Genomic DNA, 21145 nt, shown 5'->3' on the forward strand with positions numbered 1-21145 from the left:
ATATCTGTCCTCTGTCCATCTTAATACCTGAGGCATGTGTGTATGTATTGACTTTTTGCATGTTTTTGTTAAATTTTAACCTCTTAAGATCTGAGTCTACCTCTCTGTTACCTGCAGCTTTAATTAAGAGTTGAAATTCAAAAATGTTATTAATATAAATGAGTAACATAATGACACAGTTGCCTTATTCTGGGGGATTAAACCCTCCTTAAATTGCATACTTAATGATCAAGATAAGAATCTTTTAAATTATGTGCAATAAATTTTTAGCAAGTACTTTATTACATCTTAATGCAATCTAAGTACTTAAACATCACAGATGCCAAATTAGACTCTATTTATTAAGCTAGGTTTTGACAAACACTGTAAGCTAAATAAGGCATCATGCTCATGCTCAATACTTTATTCATTCTTTAAGTTTCAGAATTAAATGTGCCATCCTTTTAAGTTATAAACCATTTGTGATTATTTTTGAAATGCTTATTTTAAAATAGAAGAAAACTTTCCAAGCAAGTATTTTCTTTCCTCAGGAAAAGGAATTTGTGTCTAGACAAGAGCAGATGGATGCTCCCTGATTCTTTTAGGGTAGTTGTCGTGAATGGAATTTAGAGAGTTTTTTTTTTTCCCCCTCCTTCTAGGCAGTCCTTTTTCATCTTTTATCAAACAATTCAGCTCATGGGTTATGTATTGCCTTCTGGAACTTAAATATGATTTATGTTTGAAATATACATTTATAATTTTCCCAACATGAATTTATGGAAATGGCAGCCTTTAGAAACTCCCACAGAGGTAACAGATGATTGACTCTGATGAAAGGAAAGTCCAAGAACGTATGCAGGAAGAATTGGGACTGGCCAAGATGATGATAGTTGTCTGGAGAGGTAGAAACTGCTGACAAATAGCAGCGAATAAGGAGCAGATTAAGCCAGGGTACTGTTGTCCTCGCTCCTGGATTCCAATTTTCGGCTTCCAACCTGATGTCTCAAGACAGAAGATAAGTTAGTATATCATTGGTCTAGGCAGAGGAAGATTGAAATTTAGAGAAAGTATGTAAGGTTTATTTCTACATTGCCTCTGCTACATTTTTAGAAAGCATTTGAAGACACTTAAGATTTAAATTCAATCAAGTGATGTAAATTAAATAATTAAAGTGGTGTAAATATGAGATAGAAGGGAAATAGTTTCAAGAGAATATTGGATGAAATTGGGTGGCTGATTAGAAACTGTTTCAACTGGGCTAGGCAAGCTGAATTTGAATTGTTTTGTCTTTATATTTTGGAAGTTACTACTTTGTTGGTAAAGTCTTTCAAAGACTTTCTTTCCTCATGGTAAAGTCTTTCAAAGACTTTCTTTCCTCATGGTAAAGTCTTTCAAAGACTTTCTTTCCTCATGGATCTGGGGAGGTCATGATGGAATACAGTGTTTAACACTGGCCTTCTTGGCAAGAAAGATAAAAAGGAAAGTTCTAGGAGCAAGTTTATCAAATCTTGTCCTGAGGGCAGATTTCACAGGAAATTCCTTATTAAAAATGCAACACTGTCACCAGGATGATACCAGGCTGCTGAGGGGAGAGAAGGGCATAAAACTGGGGAAGCTCAGTTTTCAAAACAAAGTGTACCAACTTCCCAGTTTTCAGATCCAACACTAATTGGTGTACTGTGTCCCATTATGCCCACCTTTTTTTTTTTTTCCCATAGTGAATCATTTGGTTGTACCTCCAAGTTCTTTCCAAAAGAGACTAGATGATTTTGCCTGTTAGAAACAGTGTGTGCATGGGTGTAAATGCAGAAAGTAGTGGTGTGAAGACAGCCCCAAGAAGCATTTACTATGGCTCTTTCATGTGGTAGGCAGCATGGTAATCATCTGACACGCATCCTACTTGTTTGTAAGTGCCTCCAAGGCATAACGTATTTGTGTTATTTACCACTCGATTCCCAGTGCCTAGAGTACTGCTTAGATTGGCATATAAAATTTAGTCATAAACTTGTTGAATGTATTTCTGATCTTTACGTAAGCCCTGAAGGAAAATGATCGTTATTTCTGTTTTATACTGAGTAAACTGAGGCTTAAATTGGTTTAATAACTTGTGTAAAATTAAACATCAAGATTCATTTACACATTTTTCTGGAACCAATAAATATACTTGAAACGTAGAGCAAGCATCGTTGCCACAATTAAACAGAAATTTTAATGTGTCCTGCTAGCTATTTTTTTTTTACCAATATTTTTACTTAGGGTATAGCTATTTTTACTGATAGTTTTACTTATGACATAGCATACTACATTAGTTATATATTTCTGTGTAACAAATTACCCCCAAATTTAACTTGCCATGTGGGCTTTTCTTTAGAGCCTCTTACAACATGGCAACTGTCTTCCATCAGAGTAAGTAACCAAGATAGTAAGAAAGCAGAACCCAGCATCATTTTTCATATCAGAAGTGGCATCCCATCATTTTTTTGCCATATTCTCTTGGTTGGAAGTGAGTTACTAGTTCCAGCTCACATTCAAGGTTGAGGAGATAACACAAAGGCATGAATACCAGGAGAAGAAGAATCACTGGGCACCCTCTCAGAGGCACTGATCACTCACACATACATATTTGCAAATACATGAGGATAGGAGAAACCATAAGGGTAATGAATGGCATAACTAGATACAACAGTCCTAGGGGGTGTGGACAAATCCCACAACATGGAGTTAATAGGGACATACTCAAATGCTGGTATAATAGCCTTATTACCTTGTGCAGTGGCATTTAGAGCACAAAAGATCCACTGAGGCGAAATGAAGCCATGCAGTATGTGGACAGGAGGGGGACAGAGGAATAACAGCTAGATCCTGGAGAAGGAATGGCCTAGATTCGCTCAAGGCGATTGGACAAGTGGGTTGGAGTCAAAGCGAACAGGTAAGAGTCGGGGAATGGTACATAGAAAGACAAAGCTGGTACATAAAGATCAGTGTGCATGCCAAAAGGAATAAAAAACTAATGGCATCATTAGGAAAAATTCAATTTGACTTAGGTTTAGAGATTCAAACATTAATTGCAGAAGCAGCTCTTTAACCTGTGGTGTCAGAAGTCATAACCAAGATTCGAGTGCATGTGTGTAGGAAGTGAAAGCTCTCAACAGTGTAGGAACTCTTAGCCGAGTGCTTTAACAAGATTGCAGCCACCCTCGTACCTCCTAGGGAAGGCACACACCTACACCTGGTGGAGTGCATGGGTCTATAAATACATATAGAAATGAAATAGTCATTATTTGTGAAGTAGACATATAGATCTATTTGCCTAGTAGGTAATGCTCCCACCCAGACATCTCTAAAAAGATTCTGAGCTGAGGATTTTTAAAGTCCCCCGTGTGGGGGTGAATTGGGAGGAATACTTAAAGACCTTCTATTAATTTAATTTATGATCATGACATTCTTTACTAAAATCACTAATATAAAATGTTGGCCAGCTTCTATGATTTGTCCTCTGTTCTTAAGTGGAACTAAAGGGAGAAATGTGTCATGGCTTCAGTTTGGGGTAGTTTCTACTTCTACACTGTGAACTGGAACTTCAGACTCAGTGTCCTTACAACTGATTATGCTTCATGGATATGTAGAATCATCATGCCACACCCCGTGCCTTATAAATGCCCGTCAGAGTTCCCTTTGGTCAACTTTAGGGCCCTGGTAATTTATGTCATACTCTTTTACCCCTTTTTTTTCCCCTCTGTTGTGACATCTAATTGGGGGGCCACCTGAATAATCCCTTAGCGGTGTCTGATAGGAACCATTTTTGGGAAAGCATACTTTACCTGTAGAAATAACATCAAATAACACTTACCTGGTATTGAGGCCACTGGAAAGGCCCCACAGTGTTTCTCCAAATTAATACTTTCTGGCTCCAATTACTCTGATCTTTCCCTAATCTTTACCAAATTCCAACTGTTACAGCAGAGGCTCAGTGGCTATCTGTGATGGGGGGAGGATATTGTACTAATTCCTGCACTGGAATTAGCTGCAATTCCTTCCCTGTCCTGATATTTTATTTTCTTTTTAGATTCCTTTCAATGCTCTTATTATTTTAACAGTTACCAAACTGGTTATCTCAAACAGGGACTTTGTCTATTTCCTTTTCTCTATGCTCTATAATAAAATTTGGCAAGGAACACACTCAGAGTATGTTATCTGACTGCACCACCGCAGTTGGGTGACCCCTGTGTATGCAGATGTGCTTGATTGGACTTGGTGAACTAGTTGAGAACAGAATTATGAATCTTTCTTCTGGCTCAATGGTGATGCTCCTTCTGAAGAAGCAGAGTCCTGAAAGAATCCTGAGCTCAGGTTTCTGAAAGATCCCTAGAGACCAAACCCAGAATGCCCACTAATCACTTGTTAAATGACTCGTGATACTCTTTAATAAAATTACTGAACCAATGCTAAATGATGGGCAGAAAAAGAGAAACTTGGTATGTGAAATGTGATGCTACTCATTTTGTCCCTGAAATACTGGATGACAAAAGGAGTTCTCATCTTAATTTTCCCCATTTATTCCTGTCCCCTTCTTTTACTTCTCATCCTTCTCTATCCAACTGGATAGATTGTCTGTGCTAGAAGCAGGATGAGAGTTTAAATGCGAAGAATGAAGCAGAGATGGTCTCTGCCTGAAGGCGACTCATATGTGAAACAGTTGACATACAGAAATATCAATGAACTAGCCTAATACAGTATATGAAGTACTGTAATAGTGTGTGTGAGAGAAATTAGGATGCTATAAAATTATAGAGAATTGTAGAGCACTGTCTACTTTGGGTTCTGGGGATTAAAGAAAGCTTCACAATGGCAATTAGTTCTACACTGGAGATTAAAGATTGAGCAGGAGTTCACCTGGGCCAAAGACAAGTATGTGCATTTCAGTATGAGAGAATAAATCATTCATGGATATGTTGCTATGGGTCCATTTCATATTTGGAGACATTGAAGTAATTCTGTCTAATTGGAACATTTGAGAATATGTGGTAATAAGGGATGAGACAGAAAGATGCAGGAACCATATAGGCAGATAACAGATGCTTGTTTATGTTTGTTTCTTCATAACGAGGTTTTATTTATTTATTTATTTATTTTTTATTTTTTTATTTTTATTTCATTTTTTTTTTTTTTGAGACTGAGTCTGGCTCTGTCGCCCAGGCTGGAGTGCGGTGGCCGGATCTCAGCTCACTGCAAGCTCCGCCTCCCGGGTTCACGCCATTCTCCGGCCTCAGCCTCCCGAGTAGCTGGGACCACAGGCGCCCGCCACTTCGCCCGGCTAGTTTTTTGTATTTTTTAGTAGAGACGGGGTTTCACCGTGTTAGCCAGGATGGTCTCGATCTCCCATAACGAGGTTTTATAGTTCTCTCTGTGTTATAGGGAATCATTGGAATGCTTAAAGCGGGGGCAAGCACCTTTTATATATCTAAAGGTAGCGAGGTTACCTGGCTGTTCATCTCCACTACCTTTGGTTGACTTTGGATTTTGCCCTTTGGGTTGTCAGCAGTGCTATTTAAATATTTAACACAACTTCTCATTCATTTAACTGACTCACCCTGTGCTCTGAAACTTCACCCCTGACATCTCTCAGGAGAATTTATTCCAGAACTTTCTCACCTCTGGTTTAGGACCTCCAATAGCAGAATGATGCGACCTTGATTTTTATATGCATACTTAACTCTGATTTCATTACTCCTCGAATGTCATCGTTTTGTGGCCTAGTGTGTGCACTGCCTACAGAAATATAGCCAGAATTTAAAAGTTTATCTCTGACTTTGATCACCCTTTTAGGACACAAGCTATTAAGAACAAATCAGCATTTCTGATAAATAACTACAAAGTGGTACCTACAGTTTTTGGATGTAATTCAGAAAACAGAAAGAAGCTTCTGTTTATATTCTTATATCAAAAACTGTGTTAATATATAATGTGTGAATCACAAAGGCAATGCTGTGTTTTGTCCTAATTAGTAAGAGGCAGAAGCAGCATCATATTTGAGGAAGTTTGAAACTTTTTCTGTCTCAGTATTACTTTTGGGGTATTTAGGTTTTTGTTGTTGTGGTGGATTTTTTTTTTTTTTTTTTGGGAGATGGAGTCTGGCTCTCTTGCCCAGGCTAGAGTATAGTGGCGCGATCTCAGCTCACTGCAACCTCCGCCTCCTAGGTTCACACCATTCTCCTGCCTCAGTCTCCCGAGTAGCTGGGACTACAGGTGCCTACCACCACACCCGGTTAATTTTTTGTATTTTTAGTAGAGATGGGGTTTCACTGTGTTACCCAGGATGGTCTCGATCTCCTGACCTTGTGATTCACCCGCCTCGGCCTCCCAAAGTGCTGAGATTACAGGTGTGAGCCACTGCACCGGATCTAGTTTTTTTACACATTACCAAAGGATTAGAAGAATAGTCAAACTAACATCTTAGGTTCTGTCAAGATGGGTCATTGTTCTATAAACTTTTGTTTTTATGTCTCATCATTCTTTCTTTTTTGACACGGAGTCTCGCTCTGTCACCCAGGTTGGAATACAGTGGTGCGATCTCGGTTCACTGCAACTTCTGCCTCCCAGGTTCAAGAGATTCTCATGCCTCAGCCTCTCAAGTAGCTGGAATTACAGGCGCCCACCACCACGCCTGGCTAATTTTTGTATTTTTAGTAGAGGTGGGTTTTCACCATGATGCCCAGGTTATTCTTGAACGCCTGACCTCAGGTGATCCACCCACCTCGGCCTCCCAAAGTGCTGAGATTACAGATGTGAGCCACCGTGCCCAGCCTCATCACTCTTAAAGGCAGAATAGGATAAGACTGAATGAGCAAAGAGCAGCAATGTGGAGAGCAGGGATATTGGTGCTTAAAGATCAGTAGCAGTTGACTAATCCCTAAATAAATATTGAATGTGCTTAGGATTGGTCTCAGAGAAAGAGTTTCTTAAGGGTTAGACCCAGAAAAACACTGACTTATGGTAAGAAAAAAAATAGATGTCTTGTCAGTTACAGTAAATGTAATCAATTGAATGATTTCAAGTTTTATGTTTTACTGGCCAAAGAATATAGTAAGATGGTTTAAATATTAATTAATGCTCAATTGCACTCTGAGCCTCTATTTTAAAAATAAAGAACTTGTGCCCTCTCCCCCGTCTTTTTTTTTTTCCTTGAAAGGTTGATGGTATTTCTGTTCTAATCTCTTCATAAAAGTTCATTGTTTCTGCCTCTTCTGACAACCCCAGCTCAATAACACTGTTGTTTACACCAAAGTCCTACCATCCAAATCTCACTAGAGAGATATTGTATGCCATGCTGGTGCAAATAGAATCCTCTTCTCCAAACTTGGTGTCACAGCATTACTAGATGTATTCTGAGTTGCAGAGCATCCCCCATGAAAATCATCCATTTAGGTTTTAGCTTTCTTCTCTCTTCCTTGGGTGCAGTATCAGGCCAGGAGGTGGTTTTAGCAAGATGGCAAAAATTGCGATTATTTTTGCACCAACCTAATAGAATGTCACCTTCTACCTTGTCCTCCTCCCCATCTCTTCCTCAGGGTGACCTTGCACAAACAAAGCAACACTATAACCTTTCTCACCCCTTTATATTTGAGAAAGGTCTTCATGCAAATAAAGGTGTGTTCATGCGGGTTGCGGTCTGAGGGGTGGGCATTTTCCCACTCAACTTCTTAGTTGGCAGTTACTAAGGCAGAATATTAAGTGTTTGATTACAGTCACAATTTCTGAGGGACTTCTCCACTTAATGATATTGTTCAGATTGGTTTCTATCATGTTCTGGGCCATCTGATAGAACTTTATTTTTTCAGAGCCCAGTTCTATAACAAGTACAACCTTGAGAATAATTTGATTTCTTTTTAAACATGTGAATTATGAAAAGATTCAAAGATGCAAAAAACAGAGACTAATATAACAAATGTCTCTCCTTCCATCTCAAAGGTAACTACTATATTTAAAGTGGTATATATCCTTTTAGAACATGTAAGAACATATACGAATATATATGTTTAAATTATGCACAGTTTTCATTTGTGTATTTTAAAATTTTTCACAAATGATGTTTCTTTTCCTACTCAAAGGATATTGCTTTCCCACTCAAACTTTGACCTCAGGGCTTATTCACTTTAATATATTGACTATCCCCTGATTCACATCCCTAAGTCTGTTTTTTCCCACCCAGATGTACTGTCTGTGGATCTGCAATGAGCATCTAGTTTTTTTGTTTTTTTTTTTTTTGGTTTTTTTTTTTGAGACGGAGTCTCGCTCTTTCATCCAGGCTTGAGTGCAGTGGGGCACTCTTGGTTCACTACAAGCTCCGCCTCCTGGGTTCAGGCTATTCTCCTGCCTCAGCCTCCCAAGTAGCTGGGACTACAGGTGCCTGCCACCAGGCCAGGCTAATTTTTTTGTGTTTTTTAAGTAGAGACGGGGTTTCACCATGTTAGTCAGGATGGTCTCGATCTCCTGACCTCGTGATCCGCCCACCTCTGCCTCCTAAAGTGCTAGGATTACAGGTGTGAGCCACTGCGCCCGGTGCAATGAGCATCTTAAAGTGGTTCGTGAGTTGGAGGATTCAGAATAGGGCTGGGGTAGAGCCTGTCGACAGAGCTCCCTTAAAGCAGTTATTTTCATTCTCAGGCTTTGTATAATTTTCTTCTTAACCCTTTGAATATATAACCTAGGAGGAAACAACTGTAACCATAGAGACACAAAAACATTTTTGTGACTCTAATGTATAATTACTTACCCCTCCTAATCAGCATCTCTTTAGAAGTTAATATTTGGCCAAGGCCCTAGAGAATGCCCCAAATCACAGGGAGTGGATTTTACTAGATTTTGTCAAAGCACTTGCCGAAACGATGTGTAACCATTGTGCTCCCATCTGTAGTAGAAAGGTACCATTTTGTCTCCATGCTCAATATGATTAATATTATTATGCTTTAATTTGTTTACCTATGTCGATAAGTATGGAATTACATCTCACTGTTCGCATTATAATTTCTCTGATTATGAGTGAAGTCTTACTGTGTATCTATCAGCAATAAGGATTGCTTTTCTGTGAATTGAGTGTGCTAATTCTCTGTCAGTTTTTAATATTTTTCCTTACTGATTTGTGGAAGTAGTCTATTTATTTTATATACATGTAGGAGCACTAATTCTTTGTCAGTTATACCCATAGGGATAAACAGTTTTATGCCCCTGAAAGCTACTTTGCGGTATTACATAGAACTATAACATCACTGATGGTCATACTTATGGCAACGTAGACATCATGGAGTGGCATTAATATAACGCAGTTTAAGAAAGAGGGAACTTGTAATTTAAGAAGATGCTTATTCCCGAATTCTAATATATGCAAAAATAATTTCATGCTCACTATTCAGTCATTTAAAAAAGTTTATTCCTAACACAAATGAATAACTCAAATAGTCTGAGTTTAATGCAGTGGTTTTTAGAAATGTAGTTTTATTTGATTCATATTTGTGGCAGTACATCTTACTATTTCCCAAATTCTTTTATCTAAATATAGCTTAAAAGCCCAAATGAGAAATTCAAGTAATATAGAGAACCAATTACAGTAATTCATCCAGAGAAGGAGATTTCCCCATGCATGCTGTGGTTTCGATAATTTCTACTGAAGTGTGGGCACACAGTTTTCCTCTAACCCTGCTGTCTCCCCCTCCTTTTTTCAGTCTGACTTTTCCTGGTAGAAATACGTTCTTCCAGGAATGTTTTATCTTGAATACTCTGACCCTAGAGAGTAAAGTAATTTAGCAGAATTTCTCACACAGGGATTAAAATGGATATTAAAGTATCCACAGAGGATGAAAGTGAGTATAAAGAGGAATTAGGCATGAAAGTTCAGAAAGGGAAATAGATGAATGATGTTTCTATTTTATCGTCCTTGTAAATAAAACAAATATGCTTATGGCTTTCATTTACTATATGAATTGATTGTTACAGGATAACAGCTGAGAAAATTGAATTATAATTTTTGAGAATCAGTGAATCAGCAGCATCTTTTAAGAAGTTAGTGGAGGTTTTCCAGACACTCCGCTGAGTTTACTTTCCACAAATCTCTAGGGTATGTGCAGGATCCCTGTGAAAAGAACAAAGTGTCAGCATTTTAGAAATTTATATACATGTCCTCTTTCACATCCAGGTGGTCCTGGTAAGATGGAACAGTTTATCTTTGAGCCCATTGATCTTCTCTTTCCATAGGCCTTTCTGCTGAAATATCCCGTGTTTCCCTCTTTTCTATTACACAGTCCTTCCCCAGCTTCCCTTGCTCCACCCTCCCCTCCCCCATGTCTCAAGTCCTGTATTTCTAACAGAAGTGGGATGGGTTATATCATTTCATCCACACTTGACTGTGAAGCCACGTGGGTTAAGGTCTACTACTCACCAGCTATGACTCTAACATCCAATACTACTTAAATATTTATTGATACTTCCAAAGGGCCAGATTCCACCCAAAACTTTTTTGCATTATCCCACTGAATCATGAAGTAGGATTTTATTATATTTTATAGACAAAGAAACAGGTTAAAACTTGGCCAAGGATTTACAGTAACCAGTAACCAGCAGTAACTAGCAGAAATACAACTCAGTTTGGGGTTAGGGTAACATGAAAACTATATTCACACACTACTGTGGGCAGGTTTCAAAAACTTTCTCTTTTGCAAATCATCACTATGCATAGAATAACAATTGGGAAACTTTTCTTTCCCTGCTGCCGAGGTAACTGTCATAAAGACTACTAAATTGGGCTCACTTCAAACTGGACAGATGAGTGTCTTGCTCCACTTAACTGTTAGAATACCCGGGCACCTGCCACTTTGTCCAAAAGCTGGAATGAGAGGTAGTGAGAGAAAAGTTGCCTAATCCTCTGCTTTTTATTTTTAACCCAGTGATGCCACGCTTTGCTGAACAAGTAGAGGTTGCCATTGAAGCCCTGAGTGCCAACGTTCCTCAACCATTTGAGGAGAATGAGTTCATCGATGCCTCTCGCCTGGTGTATGACGGCGTTCGGGACATCAGAAAGGCTGTGCTGATGATCAGGGTATGTGAGGCCTCTGTAGCTCAGAGCAGGTCAGAACTCCTAGTAGGAAACTAAAGAGTTAACTCTCTTATTGATTATTTATTTTGTAATTACTGAGTTTAACTTGGTAAGCTGTTTGGCTCCTTATTTAGTCAGACAAGGTGAGCTTAATACTTATGAAGGGATAAGTAATATCAATGAGCTCAGGTGAGCACTGAATATTCTGAAGGGCAACTCCCTGCCTATTTCTTGCATGCATTATCTCCTCAGTTTCTTACAACCTTTAGGGACACCCCTGCTATTTTCCATTTGTACCTCTTACTAACACTCTTCCCATCAGGATCCAAAGATCATGGGCTAGAAAGAAATGAAGATTACACAGCATAGTAGTGTTTATAATAATAACACATAATAATGGTTATTATCATTATGCAACTATGAAGTGGTACATAATTACATTCTCTTTGCATAAAAATAATTTAGTGTAAATAAGGCTGGATAGCCTAACAACAAACCTCTTATTTCCTACTCCACTATCTTCCCATCTTCAGACTTCTGTTGTCAGGTAGGTGTGTCTTCCAAAATGTTGTCTAAACAATTAATATATATACACAGGCCTAGAAAATACATATTATAGTTGATTTAAAATCTCGTATAGTTTCATTTATAACTTTCTTTGTTCACCCACAAGGCACATTCACATATGTCTGTTAAGACATCTAGCTAACCTCATTTTATTTAACTGCTTTATAATCCATTATAAGATGAAGTTTTTTCTCCTTATCTAACCAACAGTTTAGCATAGTAATGTTCACACATATTTATTAGCCACATAATAATCTTTATTTCTTCAAATATACTGCATATGCAAAAGCACATTTGTGGCTGTTATAATTGAAGCAGAAGTGGGGCTTCTGCAGTGCTAATCCCAAAAGCATGCTGTCCAGTAGAATGGTATCCACACTTGTGACTTAAAATATTCTAGTAAACACACTAAAAAAGAAAAAAGAAAAAGGTGAAATTAGTTATGATTTTAAAAATACATTTTATTTAACCAAATGTATCCAAAATATCATTTTATAGCACACTATGATGTTTTGTTTGGCACAGAGCCTAAATCTCTGTGTGTGTGTGTGTGTGTGTGTGTGTGTGTGTGCACTAGAAAGAGGGAGAGAGAGATGCCTAGAAAGATGGGAGGATGACAGAGAAAAGGGATAAAAGAATTGGAAGAGAAGACAAGGGAAGATAGTCAGCCTTTTAGGCCCATAACAAATTAGATCATTTTTTCCCATTATGTACTAACTTGTGAAATAAGGTAATAGAGCATGAGAGTTATATTTTCAAAGCATTTTTGGTACTAAATCCCACTGTAATCCTCAAGATATATTCCCTCTTTTGCCATTTTTCTGCTTTGTTAGCCTTCATATGTTTGTGACAACCATTCATCTGGGAGGCTGAGGAAGTTTATAGCCATCATTCACTTGCTCATTCATGAGCTGTAACACACACACATACACACACAATTTTAGATAAAATGTCATATCTTTGTCACATGAAGTGTCATTTCTCTATCTCGACATTTTAAGTGATTTGATTAGATGGATTTCACACCACTTAAAATTTAGGAGAGAAGTGTACAGTATGTACAAATTGTTATTTTTAAAATCCTTCTCCATTCAGCACCCAAATGGCTTCATTTTGCACTTAAATGATTTCTTGGTTTTCTGTCTGAATGTAATGGTTGAGTCTACTTTAAAAAAATCCCTTGTACTAAGGAAGATAGATAATAAGACAGGTAGAATTGTTTCTTTCCCAGAAAATTTGACCATACCTCCTTCCTTCCCACAGGCTGCAAAGAAAGATTTTTTTCCCCCAAAACTAACACAGAAAGGACCCTGAAGGGGGTCAAATTCTTTATCATCTTGTCTCTTGGCAGTCAATACATATTTAATGGTGATGTTGGTATCCGAGTGCTTCAGGCCAGCTCCAGGCAACCCTCTGAAGTAGACAAAGCTTGTTCTTACTGTATTCCAGCCTCAGCTTTCAGAACCTCCCTTTTCTCTTGGAGCAATCTACTCTACCCCTCCTTCATAAAACTTTTTTTTTTTTCCTTCTTCCTGAGGCTTGTCCATTGGGATCTGTCAGGTACATAGGAATTTTCTGATTATCCCCACAAAGTGGCTTACAAATATATACACAAATCTGGCAGACTAACATATAGTCATTTCTCATTTCTTACAGTAGCGTTCTGCAAATTCACTGTGAACACCAAATTTGTGAATCTTGAATCATTGCTCCTAGGAGAAATGCAGGGTTAGGTGACCGTGAGCTTCTGGCCGCATTTTTGTCAACTGATCAATACTTAACCTTGTTTTATGTGAGTTTGTGTTCAAATACACCTTCTGTAATATGTATTGTTCTTTGGGAGACCAAGGCAGGCAGATCACCTGCGCCCGGCCAACATGGTGAAACCCCATCTACCAAAAAAAAAAAAAATACACAAATCAGCTGGGCATGGTGGTGTGCATCTGTAATTCTAGCTACTTGGGAGACTGAGAGAAGAGAATTGCTTCAACGTGGGAGGCAGAGGTTATGGTGAGCTGGGATCACACCACTGCTCTCCAGTCTGGGTGACAAGAGTGAGACTCCGTCTCAACAACGAAACAAAACAATATACTGTTGATTCATTAACACTGAACTCATGGCCAACTGTGCTAACTGATGACTGAACAAAGCTTATCTAACACACATGTGTTTTTATGTAGGGTACATCGCACTTCTTGCACTTGGGAACACTAGATGACACTTCAGCACTATACTTGGAGGCCATTTTAAATAGAGAAATCACCAACAAAAAGCACAAGACAAGTGGCACTAAATAGACCAGAAAAAGAGCACCTGTTTCCAGTATGAGACCTTAAACAAAAAGGCAGAGCACTGTGGTGCTTGACCTTAGCTGGGAACATGCACATCTGTGACTCAGATTTTTTACACTCTTGATGTCTGGGAATAACAAGATAGTTATTGATTTGGGGGATTACAAATAAATTTTAGAGAGTAGACAAATAAGTAAGGAATCCATAAATAATGAGGACCAAGTATATATTCAAGACAAAAAGTTAAACTTTTGCATTGTAAATTAAGATAAGTGGGTAGGGTAGAAGGTGGTAATATCTTGGTGTCAGGAGATTTGTATTCAATGAAACAGTAGTTGCTTCTTGTAAGAATGACTCTGAAAGATCTATGATGATAACTATAGATGAATCTTTTGCATTTGGAACTCATTAATTTGGTTGTGTATGATACTTTCAAAAGCAGGTAAAAGAAATAATAGGGCCTGGAACAGGGTTCAGATAAAGGTCTGTAGTTTAACTTCACATCTCCCAAACTATGTATCAAGGTGCCCTGGAGCATTGCCAGATATTTTAAAATTTCAAAGTAGCACATAGACATCTCTTGAATTCTGTATGAAATATTAGTTACAAATCACAGTTTAAACATTACCTTGGTACATATCTTTTGATTCATATGTGCTGCTGGGTTTGTAGCAATCACTGGTAAAAAGGAATCTCTAGAATTGATGAGTGTCCATTTAGATTCCAACATTTGAGAAGAAGTACAGTATATAACAGGTACCAATAATAACTTGTTGTTATAGGTTATAAAAATTGATTAGGTTGATTGGGCCAAACTCTGCATAATGGACATAATTGTTATAGTTATTTGTTTGTTCTTGTTTTTTTAGCCTAAGGGCACCATGAAAAAAATTACGTGAGGGTGCTTTAAAGCAGTAAAGTTTGGAATTCAGCTCAACTATTCTGGGATCATCAGCATGCTAATTACCTGTCTGCACTTCATTTGTACACAAGTGGTGACAAATGTTACCACAGTTATGAAGGAGTAGCATAGATCTAGCACTTAGCATGCTCCCAGGAAATATTTCTTTTCTTCATTCTGGTAGGATGAAGTTTGTCTTTATATAGTCAAGTAATGAACTAGAACTTGTTAAATAAGTCAATAGTATTATCAAAATTATAGGAGCTGGAGTCAATGTTTATCACAGTTAAAAAATAAAAGGATTGAAAAGACTTTATAAACTACTTATGCAACAAAATTTACTTATTATAGATTGTCACTATCCTGTTAATCAACATGGCCTCTTAAGGTGTCTAGTTTTATTAGTTAGAAATAGTTCAGTATTATTAAAAATTGGTAATTCTGTCTTGGTTATTCATTTATTTGCTGAAAGCTTATAACCCTCACAGGATTTCTATTCTTCCGGTAGGAGACAGAGAATAAACAAGGAAATATAATGTCAGACATTGGGCCACAGAGAAAACCAAAGTAGCTTAAAGGGATAGAGCTTCTGGTGGGCATGGATCTTATGAAAGGAAATACCTGGGTGGCATTTGAGAAGATACTGGGAGAAGGAAGAAGAAATAAGCCCTAACGGTATTCAGGCAGAGTATGTTTCAGGCAGAGGGAATGGCAAGTGCAAAGGTTGGAGCCAGGAACTTGGCTTAGAGACCTAAGGGACCTTATTGAATGAGTTGCGAGCCATTGGAGGGTTCTGAGCAGGGGAATAGTGTGATCTGACTTAGACCTTAAAAGAACCACCATGGCTATGCTAGTGAGAACAGAATGTATGGGGCAAGAGCAGAAGCAAGATCAGGTAGGAGCCTCCAGAGTAATCCAGGCCAGGCCAGAGTCGCTGGTTGCCAATCACCCCTGATTAAAATTTATTTTATTTTGTTTTGTTTTGTTTTGTTTTAGGCCTTTGGATCTCTAATTTGATTTTCTAGTCTGCAGCCCATTCCAGTGGTGTTGAGCTCTGTTGGGAAATCCTACCTCATGCATCTTTTAAACTCTCTTGCCAACCTATATTCTCAGCCTTCTCCCAGTGAAATTCTCATACACATTTGGGCCCTTTCTTTCAATGGTTCTTATTACATTTTATGAGACATGAGAAAATATTGAAGGATTCAGAGTCATTTCGCCTGGGCTCACGTGTAAAATTTACTCAACAACTCACATGTCCAGGTGAAATGACTGAATCCTTCAATACTTTCTCACTGTGTTTCTCTATAGAGGCTGTTGCAGAGGAAATCGAGCACCAGCAGCAGATGAATGGGTCCTGTTTTACAACTGACATGTGGTATGACCCTGGTCAAGCCACATGATCTCCCTTGGCTGGCCCCTGTAATGAGCACAAGTCGATCTCATAGACTCTTCAGAGAGATTTTAGAGTCTGAATACTTTGTGCCATTTTACAGATATGACCCACTTCGACAACAAAACAGAAAGTAGTGGAAGCAGGAAACTAGGAGTAGACTTTAAGTGGTTTCTGTTTATTGAGAAAGGCCTTCCCAAAGAGCACATAGAATTTTCACCCTCAGTCTCTATCCTCCAGTACAGTGAACTATTTATTTTATGTATTGCTTTACCCTGTAACACTATCTAGTAATACAAGTGTAATCTTCCTGGGCCCATTTGCAGATCCTCTGTAATTTTCCATGTTTCCTTTAATTCATGGAGGTCTTTGACCAACTAAAAAATAGCACTCACAGTTTTAAAAATGAGTAATTCAAAAATTAATGCCATGAGTAGGAGACACACTCACATGCAATTAGCAAACTGCACATGCACAGAACTATTTATATGGATGGGTTGGATGGTTATGTTTCATGTTTAAGGCACATGAAAATAGCTTAAGCTCATCTGTTTGTCTGGTGGTATTTGTGATGGTTAAAAGCATGAGCTCTGAAACCTTCAACTTGTCCACCTTTGCCGCTTGCTAGGTGTGATGCTTTGGGAAATATACTCAACAATTCTGAGCCTGTTCACACACCTATAAAATGGAGATTACATTTATTTCATTAGGTTTTTGTAAGGATCAAATTCTTTAGCTGAATGCCTGTCCCGTAGTGGGTGATAAACAATCATTGCCATTATTATTGCTGTTGTTGTTATTAGGTGTTGTATTTTATTATTAAGCACAGTAATTATCACCATCATTTATGAATTTAGTTAATTTTTATGGTTCCTAAAGCATTTTCCTATACATCTGAGCTTAGGAGTCCTGTGGGGCAGAAAGTGCAAATAGCAATTATAATCTCCGTTTTATGAGCAGGGAGACACAGAAGCAGTGAAACTAAGTGACTTGCCAAAGACGTATAGCTTGTGAGTGGCAGAGTTAGGTCAAAACATGCAGGTCCCCTGAGTCCTCATCCAGGTTAATATCTCTTTTGATTTTAATGTTTTTTTCTTTATTTTGGTTCTTGGGCCATTGTCACTTGAATAAAAACTCAACATTATTAGCCTTATACTGCCAGGTTGGGTTTGTCATTGACTCCTCTACTAAATGCACAGATCACTGAAATGTTTGGACACAGTACTATAAGCACTGTCATATTCTGCTTATTTTTGTTAAATGAGATTTTCAATTTTACTTTTTCTCTTTCAAGAACTAATGACAAAAAGTGCTTGTAATCTTGTCATCTCATCTGTCAGCTGAATTTACCAACTTGCTATAACTGTCCCACAGTACACTGCAAAAGAGGGAGGAATGATCAGAGAATATTGTCTCTGTCCACAATAAAAACACAACCAGTTATTTGAACTGGGCTCTGCCTACTGTACCCCTGCTTTAGTTAATAAAATATAGGAACAAAACCTCTTTCTTCTCTCCTTATTTTAATATTCCTATGAAAGTAAACATCTGTAGATGACTGAGTGAATGTTAATAAGGTTGATGGTGAGAGAGAAGGAAAAACAAGTGTGATATGCCAAAGCTTGGAAAATTACTAGGCATAACGTGATATTGACATGAAGGACCCCATTTTATGCCTGTCTGACCAATCTCAAGGCTTCATCAATAACCGCACCTGATTAATTACACTGTGGTAGCCAAAGAAACCAGCAGGAAAAAAATGTGCCCTTTTGGATGGGGAATGGGCAACTGCATCATTGGTATTCCTTGCGGTCTACTCTTTTCTTTTGAAAGGCATCACCCTGGAATGTGGTCCTACTATATGCCAAGAGGCAGTCTGTGGAAGACCATCTCCTGTCAGGTTAATCTCACACTGATTCACTCTCTTACTTTTGTCCACCATCCTTCCACCTTTCGAATTTAACCTCATAGAGTTAGCAAAGCCTTAGAGCACGATAAAACCTCTCATGCCTCAGTTTTCTTACCTGGAAAATGGAGAAAATAGTGTCTACATCAAAGGAGTGTTAAGAAACCTGCATGAGTTAGTGTCTGTAAAGCACTTAGGAAAAACATTGACAGACACATGTTAAGCGCTTAATGCACAGTTATCTATTATTATTGCCATTGAAGATGGAAAGGTATTTTACTCCTGGGCTTATGGATTCTTTCTTATCTTTTCCTTATCACTGACGTTATAGATTGGAAAGGATCTTGATCTAACTCTACTCTTTTTAAGCCATTTTATAACTTCACGTCTTGCTAAATTTGTTATGTGAATAAACTACAACAAAAACTAATGAGAAGTATGTTTGGAGTCAGATACACTTGGGTGTTTAGATGTAACTTCTGGTTCTTTATTAACTAATTTAGGGACATGGGGCACATGTCTTAACTTATCTGCACCTTGTATTACCTCTAAATAGAGAAAGATCCCTAATGTCACTGTGCTCATCTGAGCTAAATTGATAATATATATGTAAAAGTTATTAAATCCTTTATGGGTATGTGGTAATCAGTAGCTTCATTTCATAAACTTTGATGAATGAATTGATTTAAAAATCCTAATAATGATGATGGGCCAGGCACAGTGACTCATGCTTGTAATCCTTGCACTTTGGGAGGCCAAGGCAGGCAGATCACTTGAGGCCAGGAGTTCAAGACCAGCCTGGCCAACACAGTGAAACCTTGTCTCTACTAAAAATACAAAAAGTAGCCAAGCATGATGGTGTAAACCTGTAATCCCAGCTACTTGGATGGCTGAGGCACAAGAATCACTCGAACTTGGGAGGTGGAAGTTATAGTGAGCCAAGATCACACTGCTATACTCCAGCCTGGGCTATACAGTGAGACCCTGTCTCTAAACAAACAACAAACCCCAAGTAATAATGATGGCAAACATTTAAAAAATACCTACTCTGTGTCTGACACTATACAGAGAACACATTGCCTAATCTTCACAGCAATCATAGAGGTAGCTACTGTTATCAACCTCAATTTACAGAGGAAGAAGTCAAACTAAGAGAGGTAAGATAGTTTATTTATGAGCACACAGGGGCTCATATTCAGGCAGTCTTGACTCTAGAGCCTGTGCTTATAACCTTTATTCCTTATGGCTTTGTGACCAGTTATTCCCTCAGGTCTAGCCTTTGGCCTGGAGATAATCAACTTTTTTTGTTTATAGAGCAAAAGTGGCATTATGGAAGCATAGGTGTAAATTTTGTTGTTGATGGTTCTTTTCTTTCAATCGATTTGGATGGGTAGAAATAATACACAAATATAATTTTTCTTAAAATTAGCATATCACTTCAAGTTAGACTTACTATACCTGTATGAGGAAATAATAAAATATATATTTTAAAGTAAATTAGGGCAGCTTGATTTTTCTGACTGCATTCCAGCTAATACCCACTCACATAGCTGTGTGGATGCTATGTAGGATGCTATGAGCTCTGCTTTCTGAGGGATATTTAGCCTTTGCAATGAAGTGTGTGGATGGGGGTGAAGGTTATCAATTTAAATATGCTGATTTTTCTCTTTTTGTCTTTAGACCCCAGAAGAACTAGAGGATGATTCTGACTTTGAGCAGGAAGATTACGATGTGCGTAGTAGGACAAGTGTTCAGACTGAGGATGACCAGCTCATTGCAGGGCAGAGCGCACGGGTGAGTGGACATGTAAGACTTTGGCTTGCCCCACATGGCCTGTGTTTACTAAAATGGTTTGAGGGTATTTCTAAACTCCAGAGACGTGGCACCCCAGAGATTCATGGGTCAGAAATCTGTGCTCTCATCTGAGGTGGTTTATAGCAAATCACGTTTTACACAGTGAAAATAACCACCACTGCTCCTGATTCCTCTAATTCCCCTCTTTTGGTATCACTAGAAACATAGCAACCACATCATAGCAAGCTTTTATGTGTATAATTGATTTTGTTGGGGTTGGGTATTACAACTGGATGATAAACTGATAGAGGGGACACTGTAATACAGCAAATTTTGCATTGGCACAGTCACCATTGTTCTTCCTGAAGTCTCCGAGCTTGTCAACACAAGAGGCAATGACAAATGGGGAATCGGGGTACTACTTTGTTAATGGCTGGGCTGTTCCTCCATACAATGGCCTATGTTCTATGATATCTAAGATCATATCTTTTGAAATGGGTTCAAGGCCATTAGATAGAGAATGTTTTGTTTCCTCATGATGCCTGTCTACTCCCATGGCGGTATTCCTAGATCTGTCTGCCATGTGATAGAAAAATAAATTAGAGACAAATTAGAAATATGCAAGTTTAAGGATCAGGAAGCAACAGAGAGAGTACCAGCTCTGCCTGACGTTTGAGTAATCCATGATACTGTTCACCAATGCCTTTGGTCCAAAGAGCATCCTAAATTTGGATCAATCTGATTAGCTGTATCACCCAGAGGGTAGCTGTACGTAATCAAGCTGGTGGTGAGAGATGAAATCTTTAGAGATTGCATAGGAGGATGAAATTTTCCTCCCCTTAAAGGCTCAGTTTCCAAAGAGTAAAAACAATCCGATTATAGTATAACTGAGAATTAGATATTCTAATTTTCTGTGTTAAGTTTTATTTAAATAAAAGATAATGAATAGAAAGCAGGAGATTGAGAAAGAGCTGGTAATTTAAAATAGAAATTGGGAAACCCCAGAAAGCCCACACTGCCTTAAGAATTATGAAAGGAAAATAATCAGAGGTTAAAATAAAGAGAACTTGAAGGAGACGTTTAGTCAAGAAAGACTTTGTGTCTAAAACCCAATTTCTCTTACATGCTTTATGCCCTGAAATTCTCACCCAACAATCAAGTGACCCAAAAGATATAAACAAACATTAATAGGAGGGATGTGAAAGTAAAAGAATATTAAAGACAAAGG

General features: G+C 38.2%; 1 protein-coding gene across 8 annotated transcripts in view; it reads left to right on the forward strand.

Moving 5' to 3' along the window:
- CTNNA2 (catenin alpha 2) overlaps nt 1-21145 on the forward strand; it is a 1475417-nt gene that overhangs the window by 1388900 nt on the left and 65372 nt on the right. For all 8 annotated transcript variants that reach the window (XM_025354028.1, XM_025354027.1, XM_025354025.1 and 5 more), the window contains 2 exons: nt 10917-11068; nt 19804-19917. In XM_025354028.1, coding sequence (XP_025209813.1) covers nt 10917-11068; nt 19804-19917 — 266 coding nt within the window. The remainder of the gene's footprint in view (nt 1-10916; nt 11069-19803; nt 19918-21145) is intronic.

Source organism: Theropithecus gelada, chromosome 13 (genome assembly GCF_003255815.1).
Source record: "Theropithecus gelada isolate Dixy chromosome 13, Tgel_1.0, whole genome shotgun sequence".
In the NCBI taxonomy this organism is placed as follows: Eukaryota; Metazoa; Chordata; class Mammalia; order Primates; family Cercopithecidae; genus Theropithecus; species Theropithecus gelada.